Raw genomic sequence first — 25221 nt, 5'->3', positions numbered from 1 at the left:
GGTTTACCGAATCATCTGAATGTTTCTCAATGTTTTTCTTGAATGTCGCGATAATTTTTCGAAGCAATGTGTCAGACGATAAATGTAAATTTTGCACGACGCAATCGTACGGAGATAGTAGATATTTGATTATATTTAGTTCTTAATCGTCGGAGCAGGGGCCATTTAAATTAACGAGTGGCGAAGTTTAATTAAGACAGAAAGGGAGTGAATGTTTCCACGGCAAAGGGTAACTTTTGTATCGAAGGAAGTGGACTTCAGGAAACGCATGTACACGCTACGTATCAAAGTGGATGATCGTTATAGCTATACGAAACGCGGGAACGAGTTGCAGGATAGACTTAATTAAAAAATGCAACGAGAAGGAAATGCCTCGTGTTGGATGCGTGTCCCGAAAGAAGAACCGAGCAATGGTATATACGTTAAATTATATATTAAATTCCAAACAAAATTATCATTCGTTTAACCGATATGCATTTCTTATGTTACTGCGATAGGCTGCGATATATATAGAAAAGCATCACGCTTTTACACATCGTTTTACAAACGCTTTATACTGTTCGAATGTGTAGAAACTTGGTCTATCTATTTTTCATAGATAACAAATTCATCTTCTTTCTGTATCGATCTTTTCATTACTGTGTTTATGAATGTCAAGGAAGAAACGTGGCTAGGAAAACGAGGACCGTCGAAAGATAAATGTACATGAAAAGAAGATACGTATACTGATAATTTCACAACGACATTTACGCATTATTAATGGGCTATTTCGTGTAATATAACGTACCACAAACTTTGTTTATAATGTTGTAATATGTTTCATAACGGAAAGTAAAACAGAATAAATCTAAATATATTTATTCGCGTGTAATCTAGAAAAGGAACAATAATCGACGTTATCTAATAGAATCATCGATATGTTAGAATAGCTGGAATAGTTAGAATAAACGACGTGTTACAGAAAGCAGAAAGGAAAAAAGAAAAGAAGATAGGTAGCAACTGAAACGAAGCTTCTTATTCCATATGTCCTTTGAAATTACAGATCAAAGGGGCATAATATTATCGTTGGTTCCTGCATCTTATGTTAATATATAATATTGCGAACTAGAAATCTTCAAAGAGGTGCGAATACTTCGAGAAGGGTAGAGAAACGAAACTAAAAGAGAAGAAGAAAATCGAGAAACGAAGATTGGAAAAAAGCAAACGCGCAAAGAGAAGCTTTGGATATGCATGACAAGACGTCGCAGTACGACGTTTCATAAACGTGCATGAGAAGCACATCTTGAACAGTCAAGCATCGACAAATTGGTAGATATATCATTTCGTATCTTACGCCAGCACGCAAATCTATTTTTCCCAGTTTTGTTTACGAAGTTCGTTACGCGATAGAGAATGACGTAACCAAAATCGAGGCAACGTAGACTGCCATGTCCTAGGTAGAGGACAACGAGATCGTAAATGCGGCTGCGTCATCGTTGTTTCTTTCAGAAGACGCGCAGTTCTCTGCCAATTTAGAAACCTTCTACTCCCACCTTGACAAACCTGAAATTAACCAATTAAGAACGAAGCAGAGGAATAATACGTAACAGTTGTAAAATAAGAAGTAAACGCGATATATTAAGAAATTCAAATACAACGAACGTTATATAGATTGTTTCTTCAAGCCAGAATATGTTAATACGAGTAACGTACAGGCTGTTTCGTTCTTGTCCCGCCAAATGCTACGTCAGCGTATTCTATGATTAAAAGTAAGAAAAACATGTGATATAAATACAGAATCGTGAGAATGCTTTGGCACAAAGTTGTAGCAAAGATAGCGAAATTTTAAATGACTGGCCCCTGTCGTTCCAACGACCAACGAATGTTTTACTTGCGGGGAGCTTTGGAACAGATACGCGACTTATCTGGTAGCAATTAATTCGCGTGAGGAATTAATATCAACACGGAGGATTTGCGTTTCATTCGGTAAAATGAAAGAAAATCAAGATGAAATTCAGACGAATATCAACGATGTCAATTTTCCATTTACAAAAGCGGATGACACTTTCAACAAGAACCAATCGATCGAACGAAAATCCCCGAGCATTTTGTAACTCGAACGAAAAGAGCAAAATACATTATCCGCAATAAAATAATCTAGCATGTTATTTTCCAAGCTGTTTTATTTTAAATTCTGCGAAAATTCTTAACTTTCTCGTACAAACAATAATACGACGATTAATCTGTTCTCGGTAGATCGACAAAGAAGAGGGCGTATCGGCGTCTAGATTAAAAGCTTTCGATCGAATAATACGATAACGAGCGTCACCAACAAAATGTTCGTGATTGTTGTATCATCCTTCGAAATGGCACAGGTAGTTAGCAATATCGAGTCAGATGTATAATCCATCAGAAGCATCGTCTCGAACGTGTTACACCAGAGGACAAATCCGACGACGTATTATCGTTATTGTCGATGCAGATTCTTATCGAGACGATGTCTCATAAACATATTAAACCATAAACGGTGCTCTATCGTTCGAGATCGTCGTAATTAACTTTGCTGTAAGAGTTTCCGTGTTATTGGCGACCGTTGCGAGCTATGCACATACTTCACGCTCGACCTTCTTCAAACGACCTATTGGTAAATAACTTTTTATTTTGTTCTTTCGCCGACTGAACGCTATCAAGAGTCTTTTGAACGAAATTCAAGGTAACGAAACAATAAATACGCGAACGAGAATCGTCTTATCGCAAGCAGCGAACGAAAGCTTCGATCGTAAACTGTTACGTAAGAAAATTAACGATCGCAGTTCCTCGCCAAGAGCAGTAGGTCTCTCTAAGATTGCATTCTCGTTCTCAGATTGGAAAATGTTGCAAGAGTAGCATCCTCTTTTGCCAACTTTTACTTACGCGCAAATATTATCGCTATGGATTATGAATATGCACTTTTGGGAAATTTAAGATTCCAAAAGTCTCGAAGAGATATTTCAAGCAGAGCGTTTATCGCGATATTTAATAAACGAAACAAATTAGTTTAGATCCCATTTATTTAATTAAGTTCGTAAACATATAGTGTCGTCAGACATATAGAATAGCATTTTCTCGTGGCGGATCTAGTTTTGCAGGAAATTCAGTCTGAAGATTCGAGATCTGTTTATCACCGTGATAGTACCGCGGTATTAGTCGTCAAATCGAAGATACTCAAACGTTGCTCGAGCGGAAAGAATTCGTGTTCAGAATACCTTATCTTAGAATTAGAATTTGCGTCGCCAATGGTTTTCTCGAACTAAATTACGCACATTGAACGAGCAGAAGTTGCTCAACGGAAAAGCATGTAAAAAAGAATTGCAGCAATAAACAACAAGGTTCTGTAACTTTGTCGTCAACGATAGGTGAGTTCAAGTTGACGGGTAAATTTGGTTATTCTCGTGGTGATGGATCGAGCGTTACCAGTTGCAACGGTACGTACGATGCACCGTGACGTGGCTGACCTCCAACCATCTCTACTTTAAGAACAACGCTTGTCCGATTCTGTTCGTCTCTTCCACTAAACGCGTCGAACCGCGTAGAAATCCTGTCTCATTGAGTTTCTCATCGATCACGGTTACTTCCTTTTCTCTCTGATTCTTCATTGCTTTCCATAGCTTCGATCGACCGGAGAACATTCATTTTTCTTTTTTCCTGTTCCTTTTTCTTGTTTTTTTCCCGCGCCATCTGCCTGTCCTCGACCGTGCAGGAATGCATAGTAGCGATTTGCCACGACTAAAATAGTGTGGTGATGGCATCCGATAAATGTTTAAAAAGGAGATTCGATGGAGCTGGTAGCATTTTGAGAAACGTACGTATGTGCAAAACAGTCGAGATGACAGTAAACAATCGATGACGTGGCAATAAAAAGTTGCGATCCATCGACTCTACCGCAAAGTACGCCTTTACGAAATTCCATGTTCCTTCTGGTTCGTCTTATCTCGTTCCATCTGGCGAATGACGTTTTTCATTTATTTTTATACACCGGCAATACATTTATGCAACAATGTTACCATGCAATTACGCTAATTGCATCGTACGCACAACATCATCCTTCCAATTAAGTAATTTCAGCATCGAGAATGTTCCGATAGAAGAAGTAAGGTCGAAGATCGCGATGAACATCGCTGTGACAGTGAAATATTTTTCCGTTAATCTATCCGGTAATCAGCTGGATTTACAGCGCATCGTGACAGTATTTGAAAGTCTTTATGCATTTCGAAATATCATTAGAATCGTAACGAGACGTGACTATCGTGATTATACTGATGATATTCGAAATATTTTGAAAACATATATACAAAAGTTACAAGATATTTACGGCAAACATGTATTAGGTAAAAGATTAATGTTGATGCGAGGCTTCTTAATACAACGAATAATTAACTATTTAAATAGTTTCATGACTTTGACAACTACATAATATTTGATGCACGGACATCTGTATATCACGTAGGTTTCCATATGAAGGTTTCTTGATTCGTTTCCAACTTTACCAAGCTGATCAGGAAAATCGTGTCTCGTTATAGCGCTAATAATATTTACACAAGTTTCGTATAATACGCATAAATAGACCGCGATTGTTTATGCAAATAAACGCGAACTAGCTTTTCTCGAATCTTGTATCCTGTGGACACAACTAAAAATACGAAACCAACGTGGTGATGTATTTTACTTGGTTAAATATAATAACGTGTTAGTTTCGTAATTACGTACGTTTAGTCCATTTTTTTTTTCTCTTTTTTTTTTGCACCCTTCATAATCTCTGCGAAATACACATATATTTTTCACTGTATATTTTGTTGCCCCTACGTACATCTCGTAATTCGTCTAAAACTTCACCAACGTAATCGCGATAACAGAGTCTCGTTACGGTGTTAATGAAATTTCAAAATGTTTCGCATAACGCACACGATAAATATTTAGAAAAGATTTCTGCAAATGTCGAAATACTTTCGCGAGCTACTGTACCTCGAACCTAACGAGATATACAGCTGCTGCACGTTCTCGTTGATGATCTCGTTTCGCCTTCCGTTAATTAAACCACATGTATATTAATATAATATCGAGAGCCGTTTCTTTTGTGATTTATTTGTTATTACGGAGAGAAACATCGGTTTCAAAATAACAACGTTGCACGTTAAAGTCGAGATACTCGTGTTTCCATAAGTGTTTTCGCGCGCATAACATTTACCAATTACCTCTACCCGTGTATTTGCAATAATATTTCGAACATTATTCCAGGATGGTTTGTAATACGCTTCGAATATCGAGTGAACTTCTCCACGTGCAATATGTTACACGTGGCACAAGCAAGTTTAATTAAAATATAATCGAGCTAGAGTGCATCTTCCCCTGCACCTTCCCATCCTCGTATTCGCTTTTTTCCTGTAATAAAATTATCAAACAATAGATTCACGCGTTTATCTCCAAAGGAAAAATATGTCCGACGTTTCTTTGCCGTGTTTCCTCCGGGTATATCACTTTTAGCCGATCGAAGACGAAATCGATCAACGAATAAAATATAGCAAATCGGTTTGAATTTTTCAAGAAGAAGCGAATCAATTCTTCGAGAAATAGAAATGGTACTTCACGGTGAAAGAAATCGTGAAATTTTGGCTTTCTAATAGATTCTATGATAGAAGCTGTAGACGTGTAGGTATCGTATAGGAGCGGAATCTCGAAGCTTCGTTTTCAATTAGCAATTTGTATAGAACGTAAAACTCCCGTTGAATGTGCTACGAAGGAAGAAATAATTCTCAGATGACAACGTACGATTTTTTGATCCTCGAAACGTGTGAACTCTGACATCCGATGTACTTCATGGTCTCGCTGTGAGCTTCTCAGAAGGCAAGCTCCAATCAACTTTTCTATTAATTTCCTAATTTCATTACGAACCAGTACATGACTAACAATATCCAATTATCAAGAAACAAACGATTTACTTGCATAAGGTGATCCGTCGCAAGAAGATGACAGGAATAACGGGAAATTCTAAAATAAATTTAAAACGCCAGAGCGTTTGCAACATCGCCGCTTCTCTGTATTTTTGGATCCACGGAACCGATCGATATCGTAAAACGCATCCATCGATTTGTACATCTTCGAAACCTACGAACCCTTCTGTATCTCGGAACCAACTCGTGAAAATTGACTTGTTTGTTGAAACCGACTACGCTTTCCAAACACGAACACCAAAACAATCTTTTATGAAAGCAATGAAATAGAGGCAAAGCGAAAACTATTTTTATTAGAATCCGACTTAGATTCGCGAACGCAAATTGAAATTAATGCCATCCCTACTATATTATATCGCAGCGATTCGACGAATTTCTCCTTCACTTTTTTATTTTCGCCTTTTATTTCCCATTCATTACGAAAACATTTATACGCCGGTTACATGTATTCTGAAACGAAGTGAATCGTCAACGGCGACGGAATGAAACTCTAGACCTCGTTAAAAGACCATTCACGTTTGTTTTTCCACTCTGGCGAGAGCACGAAATGTCGTACTGTGGAAACTCGTCGAAAACGACATCGATCCACCCACGAGCCTGTATTTCGCGTGTATCGACACATAGCTAGGTGGTATAGCAACAGGATTGATTCACGCTCCTGGATCCATTCAAGAGAGAAACTGGTCAATTTGAGTCAGATCGCCTACTAGAAAACTGATAAGCGATCCATACTCGATCGAATAACGCAACGGTAGAATGTGCTCATGGCTCCTCCGATCATTCGAAACTCCCACGTATCGCGTGCATAATACGAATAGAATTAAATACAAGCTCGGGAACGCTTCTCTTTGACGATCCAGTTTATTCGGAATATCGATGCGATTTGTTTGGAAGCGTACGTGGGCGGATGTAAACTGTAAAATTATCGAGATAGAAAATCATCCAAGTTGTATATATTCGGGAAAATTCGTTTCTTTAAAATGTAAACAACTGTTGCGTAGCTTCGTAGAATTTCTGTGGCGTTGCAACGATTGCAACAATTTGAGTTAAATAGTTTAAATAGTTATTTCGAAGGACGCGTTGCAAGTTGTTTAAAAAGGTATTCTACATAAGATACGTTGCAAGATATAGGGTATATTGTAGGACTTTAGAATTTTTTACGGGAAACCTGAGCAACTCCTCTATTCGATATTCTGCGGATATTTATTTATGTTCTAATACGTCAGAAATTTTTTTTTTTTTAGCGAAATAAGAAAAATCGATGGTATCGTAGAGCTTGAGATTTTGAGATACAGAAAGAGAGAGAAAAAAGAAAAGATTCTTAATTAGGACGAATTTGGTTACGACAGAGGTAGCAGAGTAAATGGATAGAAAGTATTAGCTGAAAATGAAGTTGGACTACACATCTTGTTATCTTTGCCGTATCTATTGTGGATTAAAAAAATAAAAAAAGGTGATCGATTTTAAATTAATGCTGGTACAGATCGTGACGACGCGTACATCGAAGGAGCATGCAAAATTCGGAACCAATCGATCAAGTATGTTTTAAAATATCATAGTTTGGAAGAAACTGCGTTTAAACGCTATTCCACTAAACTAAAACGCCCACGAACGTCTTCAAGACTGATTCTCGCATCATTCGAACAGTTATAACTTCTTCGATTTTAAGGATCCGAAAGACACACGATGTTTTCCACGCGTATTCTTGAAACTATACTCTTCGACAAACTACGAAGACTCGATTTCTTCGAAAGTCTACGGTAGTACGTTCCGTTCACGCAAAACGCTAAATAAGCCAAAAAAAATAAGATATAAAATTAAAACTATAGTACTTGGAATCGTGAGAACGATCGTCTGATTAGCAGCAAACGAGTGTATGAACGCGTCATGTTATCTCGTTTGCAACGAAGAAGACGCGTTACATACGCGTTGCAAAAAATAGGAGAACCGATCTCGTAACTAGCGGTAATTGCATAGAAAAACAGGTGCATGTTACGTTACATAAACGCAGGGACGCGATCGAAATTACTAAACATCAGACAGAATACGTCTATTGGCAAACGTTGAAACGACCAATAGAGTTTCGAAGAAGACCATTAGAGTAGCGAAGTTTCGTCACGAGACAAGGTGGCAGATTGTGTCGCGTCCTGACGCTTCGAGCAAAGGAAGACTTGCTCGCAAGGCCATAAAAATCATTCGTACGACACGTACGAGAGTTTCTCGATTCGATCCTTCCAAAAGGTTAAGCCCGTGAAAGAACGATTTAACCTTCACCTTCGCCGCAAACATCTCTCTACGACTACCGATCGTACAAACGGATTAGCGTGGCGTCCAGTTGCGCGTATGAATGAAGCATCAATAAGCGTAGATAGATGCCGATAGACACGCGGTTATCGCGACGTGAATTTTAAGTACCGACGCTAAGTACATTACTCTGACGTACAATGCCACTCATAAATATTCGAACACTTTCGTCGACGCGTAGCAACAATAAGCAAATTTTTGCTAAGTATACATACAGATTAACCGAGCGATGGTACACTGGCAGCCTTTCATGAATAAGTTCGGTCATAAATATCCGCACACTTTCGTCCATGTGTAAAATGAATTTCGTGAATTGTATAGAAGGTACAAATTGATCGTGGAACGGTAGATACACAGCGGGGAGTCTTTCGTGTCACCAGCAGGATTCTGATTTTAGTTACGCAAGATAATTACAAAGAGTAGGGTTATTTTCGATCGATTGAACTTTGTCAAACCGAAACCACATACTCGAGAAAGTTTCTATGAATTCTAGTACACTTTTTCGAATCTGAAAGTAGTTGATAGATCATTAAAAAAAGCAGCGTAATTGATAATGAATTAATAAGGAACTTATTAGCTTTTTAATGTAATCATCAAGCTATAGATTAATCTTATCTGCTAAAAAAATACCACGATCGCAGATAACTTGATAAATTACATTTTCCATCCGTTATACAGATTTTATAGAACTATATTAACATTCTGAAAGTTTCCTACGTTTCTTATCAAAGTAAACTAAGCTTCGCGTGAGAGAAAGAAATGGAAATTGATTATGAGAAAGGTTACAGTTGAACACACAGGGAAAATTACATTTTCTATTATTTAGAAAAGAAGGATATTAAAATTCCAAAAGTTTCCGGCGTTTACCTTCAAGGCAAAATAAATACTTCGTACTAAGCAAAAAAGCTACCAATTGATTTCCATTTAGTCGCAACAAATATCCCGGTGCTCTATAACAGAGGATATGAAAACATATTCAAATATTTTCCTATCCCTCTCTCTGCCTATGTACAATGATAAAAATCGAAATTATCTTCTACCTGTGAAAAATGTGATTCCAAGTGCAGAATTGGATGTTGCGTAACGACATTGGCAAAGAGTCGACGATACCGTGTCTGTGTCAAAGCGACAAGGGAAAAGCAAGTCACCAGAGACAGTGTAATATACGGATCGTAGATCAAAACTACGTTCTAAAATCACAAGAACGAGCGGACACGAGTTGTGCTTGTGGAAAAAAAAAAAGTGAACAAGGTCGACGAGTCGATCAAATCGTGATCGGATGTGTTTCGATTCGAAGTTGGATGGTGTTCGGATTAGTGGTAAATGGAAAAATTATCGTGGAATATTATATATCGGTGAAAAGAGAAAGACGGACGAACTATGATTAACTCGCGAATACGCCGTTGAAATATTGAACAAAAAAGCAAACGATCAGTAAACGCGTTAGTATCTTGGCTAGTGCATGCAACCTTCAAAATTTGCATATTTATAGAATGAGTCTTTTCGATAACAAAAGCGTAGACACAACAGACTTGTTTATTTGCTAATTATAATAGTCCTTGGATAATTCTAACAAATTAATCGGCGGCGTTCTTCGCCCTTGCAAAAAAAAAAGAATATTCCTATTGATTGAATATTCCTATGAGTCCTAATGAAAATGACACGAATACAGATAATATACATTATTTTCATCGCATAGAAGACTGACTCGAAGGAACTGCAAAATTTCTTATCTATATTCTCTCTGTTATTTCGTGTCTCTCTCTTTTTTTTTTTTTTTTTTTTTTAATTTAGCTATCGTCTAAGTACATCGTTCATCCCCTCAATCCTCCTTCATCCTACGCTTTCTTTACTTAATTTTTTCTCTGATATCAAATTGACACGATGGTGAAAAATGACTGTAATATTTATAACGAGTATATATTAATATTATTAATAATATTGATCAAAATATTTGGAAACTTCTTCGTTGAACATAAAAAGCTGCAAATAGAGTTAAAATTTGATAGAATATTTGTATGCTTGCAAAAACTAAAAGACTTTGCTACATGTACTCGTAGAAGCTCGCGTGGAAATTTATAATAAAGCAGCCTATCGTTTCCTGTGTTTTTACCGATCTCCTACAACATCATACAACGGAAATTACTAACTTTTTTGAATTTATTGCACCATGTGAAATTGACACAAAGGGTAGACGAAGGTTACTCGTGATACATAATCGTTCGATAAAAACGTAGTACGTATTTTCTTCGCAGAATTTTGTTCTACCTGGACTCGTTGGACGGGTCCATTTTACGAAAAACATAAATACCACGCGCGGCTCTACCCTTTGCTCTTTCCATTCAATCTACCGAAAACGTCTTGACAAGTATGCACACAAAATCCTCGGCTATGGATACAGAGACGTCGTTAACACCACCGGCGGATCCTTATAAAAGTCGTCGCAGTAAATTAATTTGTCACGCAAATTACATAGCGGATTTTCCACGAATCACGTGATAAAAAAAGTTGCACGTGCGTCTTAAGCGCAGAGGAAACCGTAGCGATCCATTGAATATAATCAATGCACGAAAAATATGAGAAGAATACAGCTCGACGTGTTGTTTGTTGCCTTCGTCTTTCTTCTATCGTCTTCGATTGAGTTTAGCGTGGCAGATTGTAAAGCGAATGTTGTCAACTTTGGACAATTTGGACGCGGTTTTTGTATCTTTTGATCTTCAAACTTGACAGACTCGCCGGTCGACAATTTTCGTGAAATTTTAAAGCGAGAACGCTGCATCGCTGTGAACGAGATATAAAATTCATGTGGAAGCGAACGCGTTGACAATAAAACGCGTTTAAATAAAAGCTACCATGTAACTTTTCATGTGCGTTACAACGTGCGATATCGGAACTGAAAGCTATACACAATACCGTAAATAGTTGTCATTATTAACAGAGAGATCTACGATAAATACCACTATTCCAGGTCGAGGTTGCAAGCTGCGTCCTTGTGTAAAACGTTTCCAATGTTTCACCAATGATACAACTGGCATCACCAGGTATCCGAGAAAACGTACTTTCCGTTATCTACTTCGCATTACCGCAACGTAAGCGATGCGTTAGAAGTATTTTCCATTGGCTAGCGATTTATAGTCGATTAATATTCAAAGTTCGAGTCGTTGTACATATATCGTAAAAACTTCTTACAACTCTATAATATATTCAAGATAGACAGAAATGTTCTTTTTCTGTTTTTTACGTAATTTCCTGTGTATAACTAGCAATTCTAAATGAAATGCTGGAATAACAACATTGTACGCTCTTCCAGTAGACTTCGATTTTTGCAGAATCACGTGTAACGTTCACGTGTCCACTGACATTAAATACGCCAGTCAACGTTTATGATAATCGCTGGCTGCGACGATAATCAAGTGTTAGCAATGGTTTATAAAAAAAAAAAAAACAATTTGTAAAAAAACATACGGGTCATATGTTGCGAACGAGAAGAGACAGCGTGTACTCTGCATCAAACTGTCGCCATGTTTTCATTCAACGTTCGATGACAGAAGAACATTCCTTAGCTAATTCCTAATTCGATTATCGAGACGAGACGCGGATAGGGGAAACAAAGCTTCCGCGACCGTCTGTCAGCAAATTTAAAACGTAATAAAGAACATTTATAGCCGCCGCGTGTTCCGAGCTTGCATTCTCGAGAATGCGTCAATCGAAGCTTGTTTGATAACGTTCCAACGACGATCGCCGCTTTTTCAAATTATTATGCCGTAATTTTAAATGCAAACAAGAGATCGCGTGTGCGATACAGAACAGGAATAGAAAACATAAATAGCAGTTAATTATTAATTTAAGAAATGGAGAATTTCAAAGAAAAGAAATGAAACATTCTGCCATTTCGAACGTTGGACGATTCAGAATGTCGAGAAGTCGAGAATTCGAAATCTTCGATACGAAAGAGTTTAGAATTTTGCAACTTTGAGGATTTTTTGAATTTACAATTTTATTCGAATTTCTAATAAAGAGTAAGAACTATGTTAAAAGTATAACGCTGATAACTTCGGGAAATCTTAATATAGAAACTTTTCGTTAACGCTTTTCTTTAATATAACATCGATATTGTCTCGATTTATTTTTAATGGACCACCCAGTACTGCTTCAATCCATTAAAGCCGATTGTCAGAGGACTGATAATACACGTTGATAATAAACATAATGTCAACTGCTATCTATGCTCGGTGTAGAATATAGATTGCAAGGTTGAAGCAATATGTACGCGACCTCTGCAATCTCTGCGCACTCCTACCTACATATGTAACTTACACCGTTCTCTCTCGCATTAATTTTCAAACTAACCGTGTCGACTAGAACGCGATCAAAGGAAACGAAAATGGAAGAGAAAGAACTTTGATTACTCGAATTTTGTCGATTGTTCGCGGCGGATATCGGGATAGACAAGCGATCGAGCTCCACGAACCGGTTACTTTTTAATCCCAACGATTGTTAAAACAAAAATTCATTCGAACGAATCGCTCGCAAAAACGATCTGTCTCGTGCTACTGTTTAACAGATTTACAAGAACAGAATTATAGGTATCGGTGTTTTTTTGTACCGCGACGAATAATGTGGATCGCAGTGAGAAAAGTTGGATTCAAGGGTCGCGTTATCCACACGCGGACGAAGAATTTTCGAAGGCGATGGAAAAAAGCATGGAATTTCTAATCTATCAAGATGATTCTTATTCGTTCAATTGCAATTTAAATTTTCCTATTTAAATATCGAATGATCGAGCAATCTAATATTCATATGAAATAGAGTTGCGTAGTAAATGTAAATTCCAGCTTGATTTTTTCATTACGGTCAAATAGGCCGGCATCAGCCGATTACGTAACAAAAATATTTCACCCTAGCCGGGTAACAGGGTTACCCACAAAACGATTAACGCTGAACCTTTAACATTACACGGAATTACACGCATATCCGTTCACCTTGACGCATCCTCCGACATAATGTCGTTAATAGAACAACGAGTCTGACCTTGGAACTGGCAGATCCATGGTGGTGATGTTGGTGATAGCGGTGGATCGATGATGGTGATGGTGAGTTTGCTCGGCCATGATCCCCGGATGTAACGTTTGGTGTTGCTGAGGGTGCAGGTATACTTGTTCCTGTTGCTCTCTCCACAATGTTGCCATCTTTTCCAAACGAGTTTAGTTTACCGCGTCCAACGAATTTTCTCTTAATGATTCGCCTCAACCATGTGTAAACCGGTTCGCATGGCCGCGCGAATGTCGAAATTTCCTTGTACCGTCGAAACAGAACCTCGAATTCGATAGATCGTCATCTTTGCTTCTCATATCCTAACATTCGCATGAATGTCAATCGTCCAAGTCTGATAAAAATTCGACCGTGTCTGATATCTCTCGTAACGTTTCACTGGATAAACGGTATACTTTGTATGGTCGATTGTGCGCCCTTCGACCGCGATAGTCGACACTTGGAACGGGATACGTTCGATTCAGAAGACAACGAAACCACTCGAGATACTGGACTCGTCTTCGGCGTCACTCGCCATATTGGAGAACACGCGAACAGCGACGTTCGACGTTACGGCGGCGATGTTTGGCCGTTATCGCGCGACAATCGCGTCTTCGCTGCTTGTTTGTTGCGCGAATTAAAATTAGCCAGGTCGCCGGTTAATCTTGCTTGCGCGATCGCGCTTGTTTCTTCGCTTACAGATAAAGAAACTTCTCTATCTGCGTCCAACGGCGAACAAACACTCGGCGAAATCGAAGCTTCGAAGACAATGCTTCGGACGCACGAGTAAAAAGAAAAAAACGAAGAAAGAAAGACGAGGAGAACAGGAAGAAAAAAAGAGACGGAGTCTTTTATCAAATAGCGCGCACGCCTTCCTAGTAGCGTTCGTTTCTTGTCCCGCCAAATTTCTTCTACGTCAGTTTATCGCTTTGTGCGCGAGCCTGTAATCCAATGGAAGCTCGCATCGATGGAAAAAAACTGCAGAAACACGGTGATCTTCGTAGAGAATAATTCTCACACGAGAATTACATTCGAAGCTATTTATTATTATTATTATTATTGTTATTACGCGTTATTAGCTTCGAGTCGTCGCGACTTATTCGATCGTGGTAACGTTCTTCTCTTAAAATCGTTCGATCTTGACAACGCTGGCTACGTTAGATCGACAACTTTGAAAAACACTGATCCTCGTACGATGAAACGTCACGTATCGATGAGCGTCTAGTAGCATTTACAGACTGCTGTAACGGACGTCTGACATGCACGCGAATTCTTGATCGGATTCTCTTGACCTTGACACCGTGTTCTAGATCCAGGCGCAGCAGGAAATCCGTATACGAAGACACAGACGGATCGCGAGGGGGCATCGATCGACGAGCCGAGCGGTTACCATCGGATCGAAACGCGTTTCAGATGCATAAACGATGGCCTTTACTTCCCGCTCAGGCGTTCCGTTACATCGTGTGAAACGTGATAAAGACTCATGGCACAACGTAAGTTCGAAGAATTTCCGGCCTTGACACACTGTCCCAAATGTATCTTAGAACGGAGAGAATGTTTTCTTATTTCGTCGACTATCCGTTCCGTGGATAGAGCCAAAAGAATATCTGCTACTTTCCGTTTCGGCTAATGTCACTTCGATCGGTACACGTACGAAAACCCGTATGGTTATAGACGTTGATCTCGAACTGCGGTTCCCAACTGCGATATCTATCGATATACGCGACACACTGCGATTAAATTTTTCGCGTGAAATACAATACCACGACACGGTTTACGGTTCGCACGACGATAACTACTTCGAAAGCGCGGATACGTACGAAACACGTGTCAAACTGTCAATACGGTTTTCTATGTACTTGCGCGTACACTGATTTGAACGAATCTAGAGAGAAGAATAGTCATTTGCCAAAAACAAGCTAACGAGCATCAAGACGCAACACGTACGCTAGTCTGATGCGAACTGCCGGTGGAGCGCTACCCCCACTCTACCTAACAATCAGCGTTTCCCCTCCCATGCGGACGACCAATCGTCGTTCCCCTTGTCTTCTTCCAATGCTACCTACCCGCGCGCGGACCGCGCAGCATGATAACAACACATTTTTAGGCGGTTCCCTTGTATAAGGCTGCTTCCACTCGCTCCGATAAGAAAGAAATTCTCGTACGTGTGCCCTTACTGGATTTAGGCGCGAGATTTCGAGCACAGTCGATCGATGACCTAACGCTACGTCGAATACTGCCTGTTTATCGGTATCGCGAATTATTCGCACAGGATAAGGAACTGGACACGCGACGCGTGATCGAAATGCATATCGACGAATTATACGCGCGTACGTACAGTCAGAATTCTATCGCTTGTTTAAAATTATTTTGGCATCAATTTAAATTACAGGCTATTCGTTGTTTGTGAAATTAACAAACGTCATCGTTTTCAGTCTTATGCTCGCAATCGTATATCTCTCTATGCGACGCATGTCGATATTACTAAAAATTACCTGATGTATCTTTCGTCGAATAATTTCTAAGAAATAAATATACGATGAAGGTAACGCGTTTGTTAATTCCAACTTCTTCCACCTTGAACGCGATTCGGAGTAGAAAAACTGGACTCTTACCCGTACGAGATTGTCGTTTCCGGCACAGAAGTGGAAGACAACGCGCCAGCATCATCCTCGTCCACGTCATCCTTCATTTTTTTAATTTTTTCCTGCAATATAATAAAACAAATGATATTTACGCTTATTATTATCGCGTTGTCGAAACCTATCTTCTTTGAAAGTTCTTTTTTTAACGAATTACGACAACTCCTTGTACCGTTCGAATATTGTTCTTTGAAAAGCTCGAGATAGCTTTGATCGGATACGTCCTTTAGTTATCACGATGCATTTTATGTATCATTTCGAATCAATGGAATAAACTAAAGTGTTTCCTTTGTGATTTTAACAAAGAATCAAATAAATCAAAATCTTTTTTCCTCGTTATATACATATTGAAATTTTCTTTTCTACTCGTAATTCGCGATGGTTAAGCTTCAACGTCTCGAAGCTTTTCTCACACTTGTTTTATCACTAATGCTCATCTGTTAGGTACAGACAGTGATGATAAAAAGACCTTTGACCAACGAGAAAGAACGATCTACACGGAAAACGATGATGATAGTTGATTGCTTGATAATGCAAACAAAAAAATGGTAATTACCGGCGCTAATATATAGCAAAAATGACACGTGTCTGAGTCATTGCAATCAATTTGACGTGATAATCGATCGACAGATCTCGTAGCGAATTATTTGCAACAAAGTTGGTCGAATTTGTAACGTGGAAAATATTGCGAATACGATAAAAAATTGCAAGCCATGAATAATAGATGAAGTACGATTCAAGAGAAGGAATTTAAGATTTTTCAGTGAGTCGTTGGCAACTGTAAGATCGCTCGTGATATTACTCCGAGAAGATCTATTACACACTTTCCTTTCTCTTTCAATAGCACGGAATTTATTCGATCAAACGTTCGATGTCTGAAGACTTTCCCGAAAGGATGTGCCACATGTCGATCGGGTTGAAAATTATTCGTCCAACCTTGAAGTGAAAAAGGTTCGATACACTGTTGATTTTCATGCATATATTCTTGTACTGGTTCAATGAATATCTGATGTAAAGGCATACTTTTTCCTTACAATGACAAGATGTGTGGAACGAGATACGTATCTTTCTCTTTTTTTTTTCTTTTTTTTTTCGTTTTGGTGTATAAAAAGTTTGGCAAATGCCGATTTTATATTTCCTAAAAAGTTTCTCGATTTTAGTATCGAAATATACGATTAGCGTTTAGCGATTATTTTCGATGGAATTAGTCGATCCGACTTGCGTGTGACTTTAAAAAGCTTATTCTCGGTTTGGATTAAATCAAGGAAACGTTGCCTATCCCTTTAAAATTCGCATGTACCATGTATAAAAATTACATAAATTAATTACATTATTTATATTTTGTAGCCTATCTTTCCCACTTTAAATCGTTAAATATTGGATGGTAACTATGTCTCAGACTGTGAATCTAAAACGAAATTACCCTGGATACGTATAACGCGAAATAACGTTAACATGTATTAGCCGTTTATTTATTGATCATACTAAATTATAGCATATCGAGGAAACCGTACTTAGAGAGTACCTCGAGACCTTACAAACGACCCCATGCACATTTCCTTCAAAATTTATCTGATAAATTATAAACATCGATGTACATATTCTAATAAAGCCTCCAACGAACAAATACCACCACAAGAAAGTCTATAATTAATTACATTCACTGTAGCTCGCTTCGCTCGATATAGTGAAATACATATAAAGAATCGTGTCAATCGCAGTCGATCTGATTAATAAAGAAGTACCTGATCCATCAAATCGTACGATATCTACCTGTCTACCTGCAATTCGCATAACCACGGACCAAGATACGATCGAAGACGTATTGCATGTGCGCCCACGCCACATTTCCGCTGTCAAAGCAGTCTAAACCTTGGTCAGAAGGGCATCTCGTCAAGATCGTACTAAGGAAACTATCGAAACGAGCACATACCTACGTTACACGTGTAATCTGCCAAGGAAACGATGCCGTTAAATGGAAACCGACAAGGTTCATCGATGCAACGCGTAATCCAAGTAATTTCAGTCGGTGGTCGTGAACAAAACGTCAGGTGGCGTGGGCCGATTGCGTATTCTCTCGAATAACAACGCTAATTCGAAACAATCAGCTGATGCTGCTCAGGATTAGCGGTGCCTTTGTTCACGTTTAGTCAATTCCGCGCAGTCGGATTACAGATTTGCTTTTACTCTATCGCACGAAGCATTTCTCGTCGGACTCCAACTTACAGATGAACAGCCTGTTGTTCGATGGTTTCCGAAAACAAACGTCGGATCGTATAAACGAAAAAGAAAGAACGAAAGTACAGGGAAACGTTTCCTCCTCTTCCTTTCTCGACGTGTCCGTCTTCGTACCGACGATCTTTTCGTGCGATCGAGCAGAGTGAACGGCTCTGTTTATCGCTCTTATCGATAAAACCGTTCTTTAAGGAATATTGACTTTCGTTACAATATCCGGAACAGTTGGAATCGGTTCGCTTCGACGCGGCCACGGTACAGTGGTATTCTTTATGTTTCCTCGCGTTCACTGCACTTTCCAGTGTCTTGGGACAAGTCGAATACGTTTATCGCGAATGTTTCGTGATACCATATTTACGTACTCGAGGTTTCTTGTTCCATCGTATAGGGTAGTCGTATGAAAGGCTGAGAATCGTAATAACGTAAGTCATACATAGCTATTTTTTTCCTCAAACGGTATTTTTCTCCTGTTTATTACCGTAAAAAGTTCGTTATATTTTTCCAAATCGTAAAAACGTACCGCGGTTGAGAATAAAGTTGTAACTTAATTACGAGACTCGAGAGATGATGCTTTTAAGAATCGAAATACGTTGACTTACACTACTGTAATTATCAACCCGCCAGATGTATTAATAGAAAAGTTATGCTAAGATTAAAAACATCTAGAAAATAGAATCGGTCAGTGCCTGGGAAAGGTTTATATTCTTTCCTCTATTTATCTAAATTTTTGAAAAAGAAAGGAAAAATGTTTACGCCGCTGATCCACTTCGTACAACATCCTAACACGACAGCAAACTTCCAACTGCGAACTGAAAATACGAGAAACTAACTGTCCAATTCGTTTTCGGTATATTTCGAATCCAAACGTATTCGCGCTCCAAGATAAGTAGATAAAACGAAGAAGAAAAAGAAAGGAGGAAACGCGTGTATTTCGCGATGGAAGAAAGACAACGAAAAAACGTAGTCGTGTCGGTTCGCAAGCACGCACAAAAAGATTCCGATATCGCGGACGAACTATCGAAGAAAGTTATCGATCGACAATTCGAATTCTATAGAATGGGGCCGCAAGGGTTGTCCATGGTTTCGAAGTAGCTCGACACAATACGGAGACACACGGGTTTATAGATAGACGTCTGTATCTAGAAGCTGGCGTCAGGTAGGTCTGTGTTGATACATCGGGTCGTCGACATCGTTCTACTATCGCTACGTTCCGCTGTGTGTGCGCTATACAACAGAACTGATAAGGTGACGAGAAGCAACTTACGTGCGATGCACTCGTTTTAAAACCGCTTCAAGCTCGCGGATGAACAATTGCGCGGCGTATGGATCTCTTTCGATCGAATCACAAACATTTTTGCGTCTTACCGTCGTTCAGGTATCACAGAGTACGTTATTTAATATCCAACGATCAGATTTTCCTAAGAAAGAACATTATCCATTAATCGATTGTAAGTTTCTTTGTTTTAATACGAGAAGCAACAAGAGGCACTCTGTTCGATCGATGATGGAACGTACAGATTTTTTAATACGAAACGAAAACTCGTGCAACGTTATTCTTAAATTATCGTCGTCTTTTGTCGTTCTTGCGTAGCTTCTCTTCGTAATTCTACGTATGCACGGCGTTTGACCGCAGGGAACAATTACACGTAATAAGATATTACGAAAAAAGTAACTTTTTAACGAGCTCTGATATTATAACGAAGTAACTTTTCAATGTTTCCCTATTTTTTAACGACGTTTTGACTTCAGCAGGCCATTTAACTTTAAATTATCACGAATCAACAGTATCGAATTTTCCCACCGCAAACTTTCAACGACTAGTCTCAACTAACGGTAACGCGTAATTTTCCTCTTGAAATTCTTACATTCTATATAACATACGATATAATTGCAAACTTTTAGTCGGTGATTAACCACGTCAAGCTAGTCGATCCTTCGGAACCGGTTCGATAATCCTACCACTTAAGATCTTCGAAGATCCATCGTCGCTTCTGACTGATACAACGAACGACGATAGATTTAAGAAAAACGAACCGCTGAAACAAAGCCAACCCTATCTATTTAGCTTGCTGAACATTTTCAAAAATCGCTTGAAAAGCAATCGTGCCGCATAACGCGATCCAGATACGTATCTACCGCGATAGTCAAACCTCGCTAGGTGCGCGTTAGAGGCTGACATTATATGGCGCATTAAAAATACGAAGGCAAGGCGGCAACTAGGCAGAGGCGTATCGAACGACCGAAAGAAACAAAGAAAATACGATACACGGTGTGCATGTCGTCGCCGCCGGTAATATCCAGCCGTCTAGACACTAGACTCTTTGTTCGTTCAGGGGCTGATTTTCGGGGGTTGTTCCTGGTCGAGCGTAGGGTAAACCGTGCCCGTGGACGGAGGAATGCACGAGTCTACGGGAAAGAGAGCAAAGAGAAAGACAGGAAGGCACAGAGCGAGAGCGAAAGAGAAGAGCAACGGTTACACGAGGATAACCCCAAGGTGTGTGCATGTGTTTGGTCTGGTCGACGATCGACACGTTCGTGATCAACGACGACGACGAAACTGTGGGCCGTGTCGGTGCACGCGCGACCGCCCGTCGTTCCACGACTCTTCTTCTCTCGAGAAGCGAGCGCCGGTTAACGACGCTCACCTACCAATTTCGTTTTACTCTGCCATCTCTGTCCGATTATTATCTGCGAATCGTGAGACGCCTGTCTTCTTTCTTCACGCTCGATCGATGTCCATTTAGAAGGTGTCCGATCGTGTTCGACTCCTCTTTTGCTCGAAGCTGCCCCTTCGTGTCTGCCGCGAATCCAAAGGTTGCTGCGGTATTGGCAGAATAAATCCCCGATTTTTAGAGCAACGATCAACGATCGATGATCGAGGCGTTGATTAACGGAGAATTTCACGGTGCCTCTTCGTATGAACAGAAGTTGAAGGAAATTGCTACGTTTCCATTCAGAAGCCGTTGTTCCTGGTTAATCAACGTTCTACCGTAACGGCGTTATATATCGCACGTTTTAGGGGAGCACGGACATTTCTTTAACCGCTTGACGCGTTAAATTCCGTGGGGTTACGCGGTTACTGACGTTAGACACGTCGATAACGCTATAAGGCGGAGGGGACACCGATGACCCATAATGTCAATCCTTAGGGATGGATTTGAAATTAAAGAATAATTACGTTTCTTCGGGAAATTTGTAACAGCAACAGAGCGCGTTAAATACACCGTAAAGCACTGAGATAATGTATCGTGGTGAAACAAACGACAACTTACGCCTCAATGCCGTAGGTGTGTTGAATCGATAAGGTAATATCCCATATCGACGAGAAGGGACCTGGTATCGTTCAGAGAACAACATTATTCGCGATTGGAAGAGTTTACATAGCTACAAAGACAACGGTGCGATTAAATTATAGGTGCTAAAGTCTGGATATTGATATCGAAAAGACTCAAGGATAAACTGCTTCGTAATCAAAACTGTGTCTTCGACCCCTTAGCCTCGGTCGAGTGAATTAACATACATATTGCATCAGTTGCCATTGATCGATTACAACCACCGATATATCCCGTGCATATAAAATAAATGACAGCGAGCACCGGTTCCTACGTGAATCGAATTAGAAATTTCGCGAAAACGATAGAACAGAGAACGTGTTAAAAGGCATTCCACTTATCGTCCCTCGTAGTTGCAAAGTAAAAACTTGACGCTGATACGAGGGTGATATAACGATAAGCTGTAAGACCAACGCCCCAAGCACACACAAAAGCACAGGTGCTATGACGCCTTTCAAGAAGAATCGTCCGCGTGTCTTCGTTGATCTTCGCCGTTCCATAAAATGCGTCGAATCGACCGCGATCATCGTTACTAGATCGCGAGTTTTTATGCGTTTATGTAAAATTTATAAGCGCAAAATATGCAGAGAAAACTGCGCGTAATATGCAAAATCACGTATAAAATATGCAGTTTTGCCCTGTCTATCGGGATATTTAGTATGTAAAAGAAACAGCTTAGATTCTATTCCTTTATCTGCTTTTATAAAAAAAAAACGAATTTACATAAATATCCGCGATCCAACGATCACGCTTCGCTGTAGCTCCTTTGGGAAATGGGAATATTCGTTTAAACGAGCACGTATATCGATCGAACGCGGGAACCGTTGTTTTGGTAGTCGAATGGCTGAGTTTATCAAGCATCTCCACCTCGGCGCGGATCTTCGTAGCATCGAACTCTTCTTCCTTAACGATATCTCGAAGCATAGGCGACATTCCTTCGCGGAAATGTAATCGCGAAAGTTCACCGAGAGTTTATAGATATCGCGGACATTTCATATATACGTGTGTACGTATCCATGCACATCCAGAAGAAGAGACACGCGGAGAATATCGTGGAGGAGGCAAGACAGAGGCAGAGTCCTTTGCCCCTGAAGCACGGGGCAGGACGTACACGTGGAACACTATATCCCGAGCGATACGCTGTATGTGGAAGGATGAGACTTCGCTCGATTTTAATATCTGCCGTTCGAGTACGAGAACTACGGCTCGCGTGCATTTGCACAGGAAAAATTACATTACGTAACTATATTGCCCTCTTTGGGTTAAAACGTGGCATTTTTTCGTTTCTCAAGACATATCGGAACGTTTGATATTCCTTTTCCCAATAAAGTTATATCGTGATGGAAGCTGGTACGAAACAGTGACCGAATAATTTACATTGAGAGATAGACAAATATTGCACGAAGAAGATCGCAAAACATCAGCCTCCTTCGGTTTCGAAATAGCAGACAAGATATTTTAACCAAGAGGAGTAATACCAAAATTTTCTAATTCTCTTAATTAAATTTCTCAACGTTGGGATGTAACGTTCGTAAAAAGAAAAAAAAAGAATACCCGTGTAATCGATTTATGCGATTTTCGGGCACGTTATACGCGAAGAAAGGAACGAAAGTCTGGATGGTAGAAAAGATTCAGACGATTAGTCGTTACCTTGGTTTCCCAAATAAGAAATTCGTGGAACATTCCATTCCAAGAAAAGATCTGTCAATTTTAACGAGTCTACAATGGATCAAAGGACGAATTTCTTTTATCAACCCCTTTCCCTTGTAATCATCAAGAAATTGTTCCCAAAGATATAAATCAATCTCACTGAAAGCAAGTAGTCGTGATTTATAGCAACATAATCGGTTATTAAATATCGAGTCTATCTCTGATAGAAAGAAATATTGAAATTTCCACGTGCAAACGGATTAATCCTTAATGAATATAAAAATATGTACAAGATGGAATCACCAGCTTCGATCGTATCGATCTTTCAGAAGTCAGAGCCTTTTCAACTTTATTTATAGGATTGATCGATAGATGCGACTTCCTCCGAGCCACTCGTATCTTCTAATTATGTTACTTAATTATTTTCAAAGATACGAAGAAACTTCATTTACAGAAGTTGTACAGCACTGATAACAAATGTACGAGTTTTAGTAATTTAATGATTGCAATGTTACGTCAATGCAAACGGACACCACTTCCAGCGTGTCTTATGACGTAAGACTCGTCGTTTTACTCCTTCGCTCCTTTACTTTTAGTTCTTTATTTGACGTTGTATGTATTTGCATTATAGGTCGTTGAAATTGTCCAAACATCCGCCGCATACGAGAAAATATAGCGTGCTTAAGTTTAAAAAGATAGCGCGATCTCTTGAAATCCCCAGAAACCCTTTAACGGTGAGGAAACGACTATTTATTTCCGAAATAAAACCTTTTGTCGTATATTTAAAAATAACGAAGACGTTTAAGACGACGAAAATAACTGATCCATTCGATATAAATATAATTTTTAGATCAAGAAAATTCTCTATACGAAAGTTCTCCATTCCAACACTCGTTCGCGCGCTCTAACGCGTATATCGTTGCATTCACGCGTGGAACACGGATACATAATTTTTAGTAGCACGTATATCTAAGCTTCTACGTGCGCTCGAGTAAAGCATTTCGTGTTTTTAATATAACTCCGTGATACTATTTTTTCCAAATCTTTTATTTTTCTTCCTTCTCGCGGACTCATCCGAAATAACTGTTTTCGACAAAAAAAAAAAAAGTAATCTTTTCGCACTTTTTTCTACAAAATTCGAAACGTTCGTACACGTTGAAAGGTGACGATGTACATGGCCCGATCGTATATCGTATAATTTTAACCCTTTCGTTACGAAGGACCATCATAACGAACGGCACGCGAACAATCAATTTATCGTTAAAATATTTTATCGCCGTCTTGTACAGCAAGTAATTGATAAATGGTTCGTATAAACGAATAACTTTAAATTTTTTCAGAAATCTGTTGGTCGAATAATTCGATTTTGAATGTTGTTCTACAGCTTGTTGATGGTTCTCACTTCAGTTAGAAGATCGATATACAACAAATCACTCGAAAGAACCTCAACGTCACGAGCTCGATAATATTTCTCTGCTTCGACTCTATCGTAATATTAATACATTATTTACAGTATTTCTTCCTTGCGAATCGGTGATTCGCGTCAACGAACATTTTGCAGCGCAGCTGAGTTTATTTTCTCGTCATTTTATCGCGAGGATCATATTTACCACTGTATTACTACGCGTAACTTTTACAGCTTACTATGTTTACTACGTTTTTTTTTGTCTAGGCAATAAATAAACTACTACCTCTTTTAACAGGCCGTCTTATTTTACTGCGTTTCTCCGCTGCGAGTAAAACGCAACAGGTTCGCAATTATTCAAAACTGAGGAGATTTCTCATCTATCGTAGATACGTACGTACCGAGCGCATTTTTCATTCAAATATTCCAACTATTACTTACTATAGTTCGTTGTAATATCTCTCGATGAACTTCGTACCGATTACTTTTATACAAAGTTCCTTAAGATCTGTTTTAATTAGCAATTCAATCGTAGCCAATATACAGAAGATAGAGCTAACATTTTTATCGCAATTTACTCGACCCATTGTTTTATCTTACCACGAAACTTCTCCATTCTTACGATCGTTCGCGATTAATTGTAATTACTTTCTCCA

The 25221-nt window shown here is 39.2% G+C and overlaps 1 protein-coding gene across 5 annotated transcripts in view; it reads right to left on the bottom strand.

Moving 5' to 3' along the window:
* LOC132916461 (hypoxia-inducible factor 1-alpha-like) overlaps positions 1 to 25221 on the bottom strand; it is a 94747-nt gene that overhangs the window by 56643 nt on the left and 12883 nt on the right. For 2 of the 5 annotated variants that reach the window (XR_009660101.1, XM_060976492.1), the window contains exon 1: positions 13302 to 15260. Coding sequence is in view for 2 of the 5 variants with exons in the window: in XM_060976492.1 (XP_060832475.1) it covers positions 13302 to 13459 (158 nt within the window). In the remaining 3 variants the exon portion in view is untranslated. Of the gene's footprint in view, positions 1 to 13301; positions 15261 to 15916; positions 16009 to 25221 lie in introns of those variants that run through there. The other 3 variants (XM_060976493.1, XM_060976494.1, XM_060976495.1) reach the window with 2 other exon arrangements.

The sequence above is a fragment of the Bombus pascuorum genome, chromosome 2 (assembly GCF_905332965.1).
Source record: "Bombus pascuorum chromosome 2, iyBomPasc1.1, whole genome shotgun sequence".
Taxonomy (NCBI): domain Eukaryota; kingdom Metazoa; phylum Arthropoda; class Insecta; order Hymenoptera; family Apidae; genus Bombus; species Bombus pascuorum.
The sequence above is the reverse complement of the archived record's forward strand: the minus strand, read 5'-3'. Positions and strand labels throughout refer to the sequence as shown.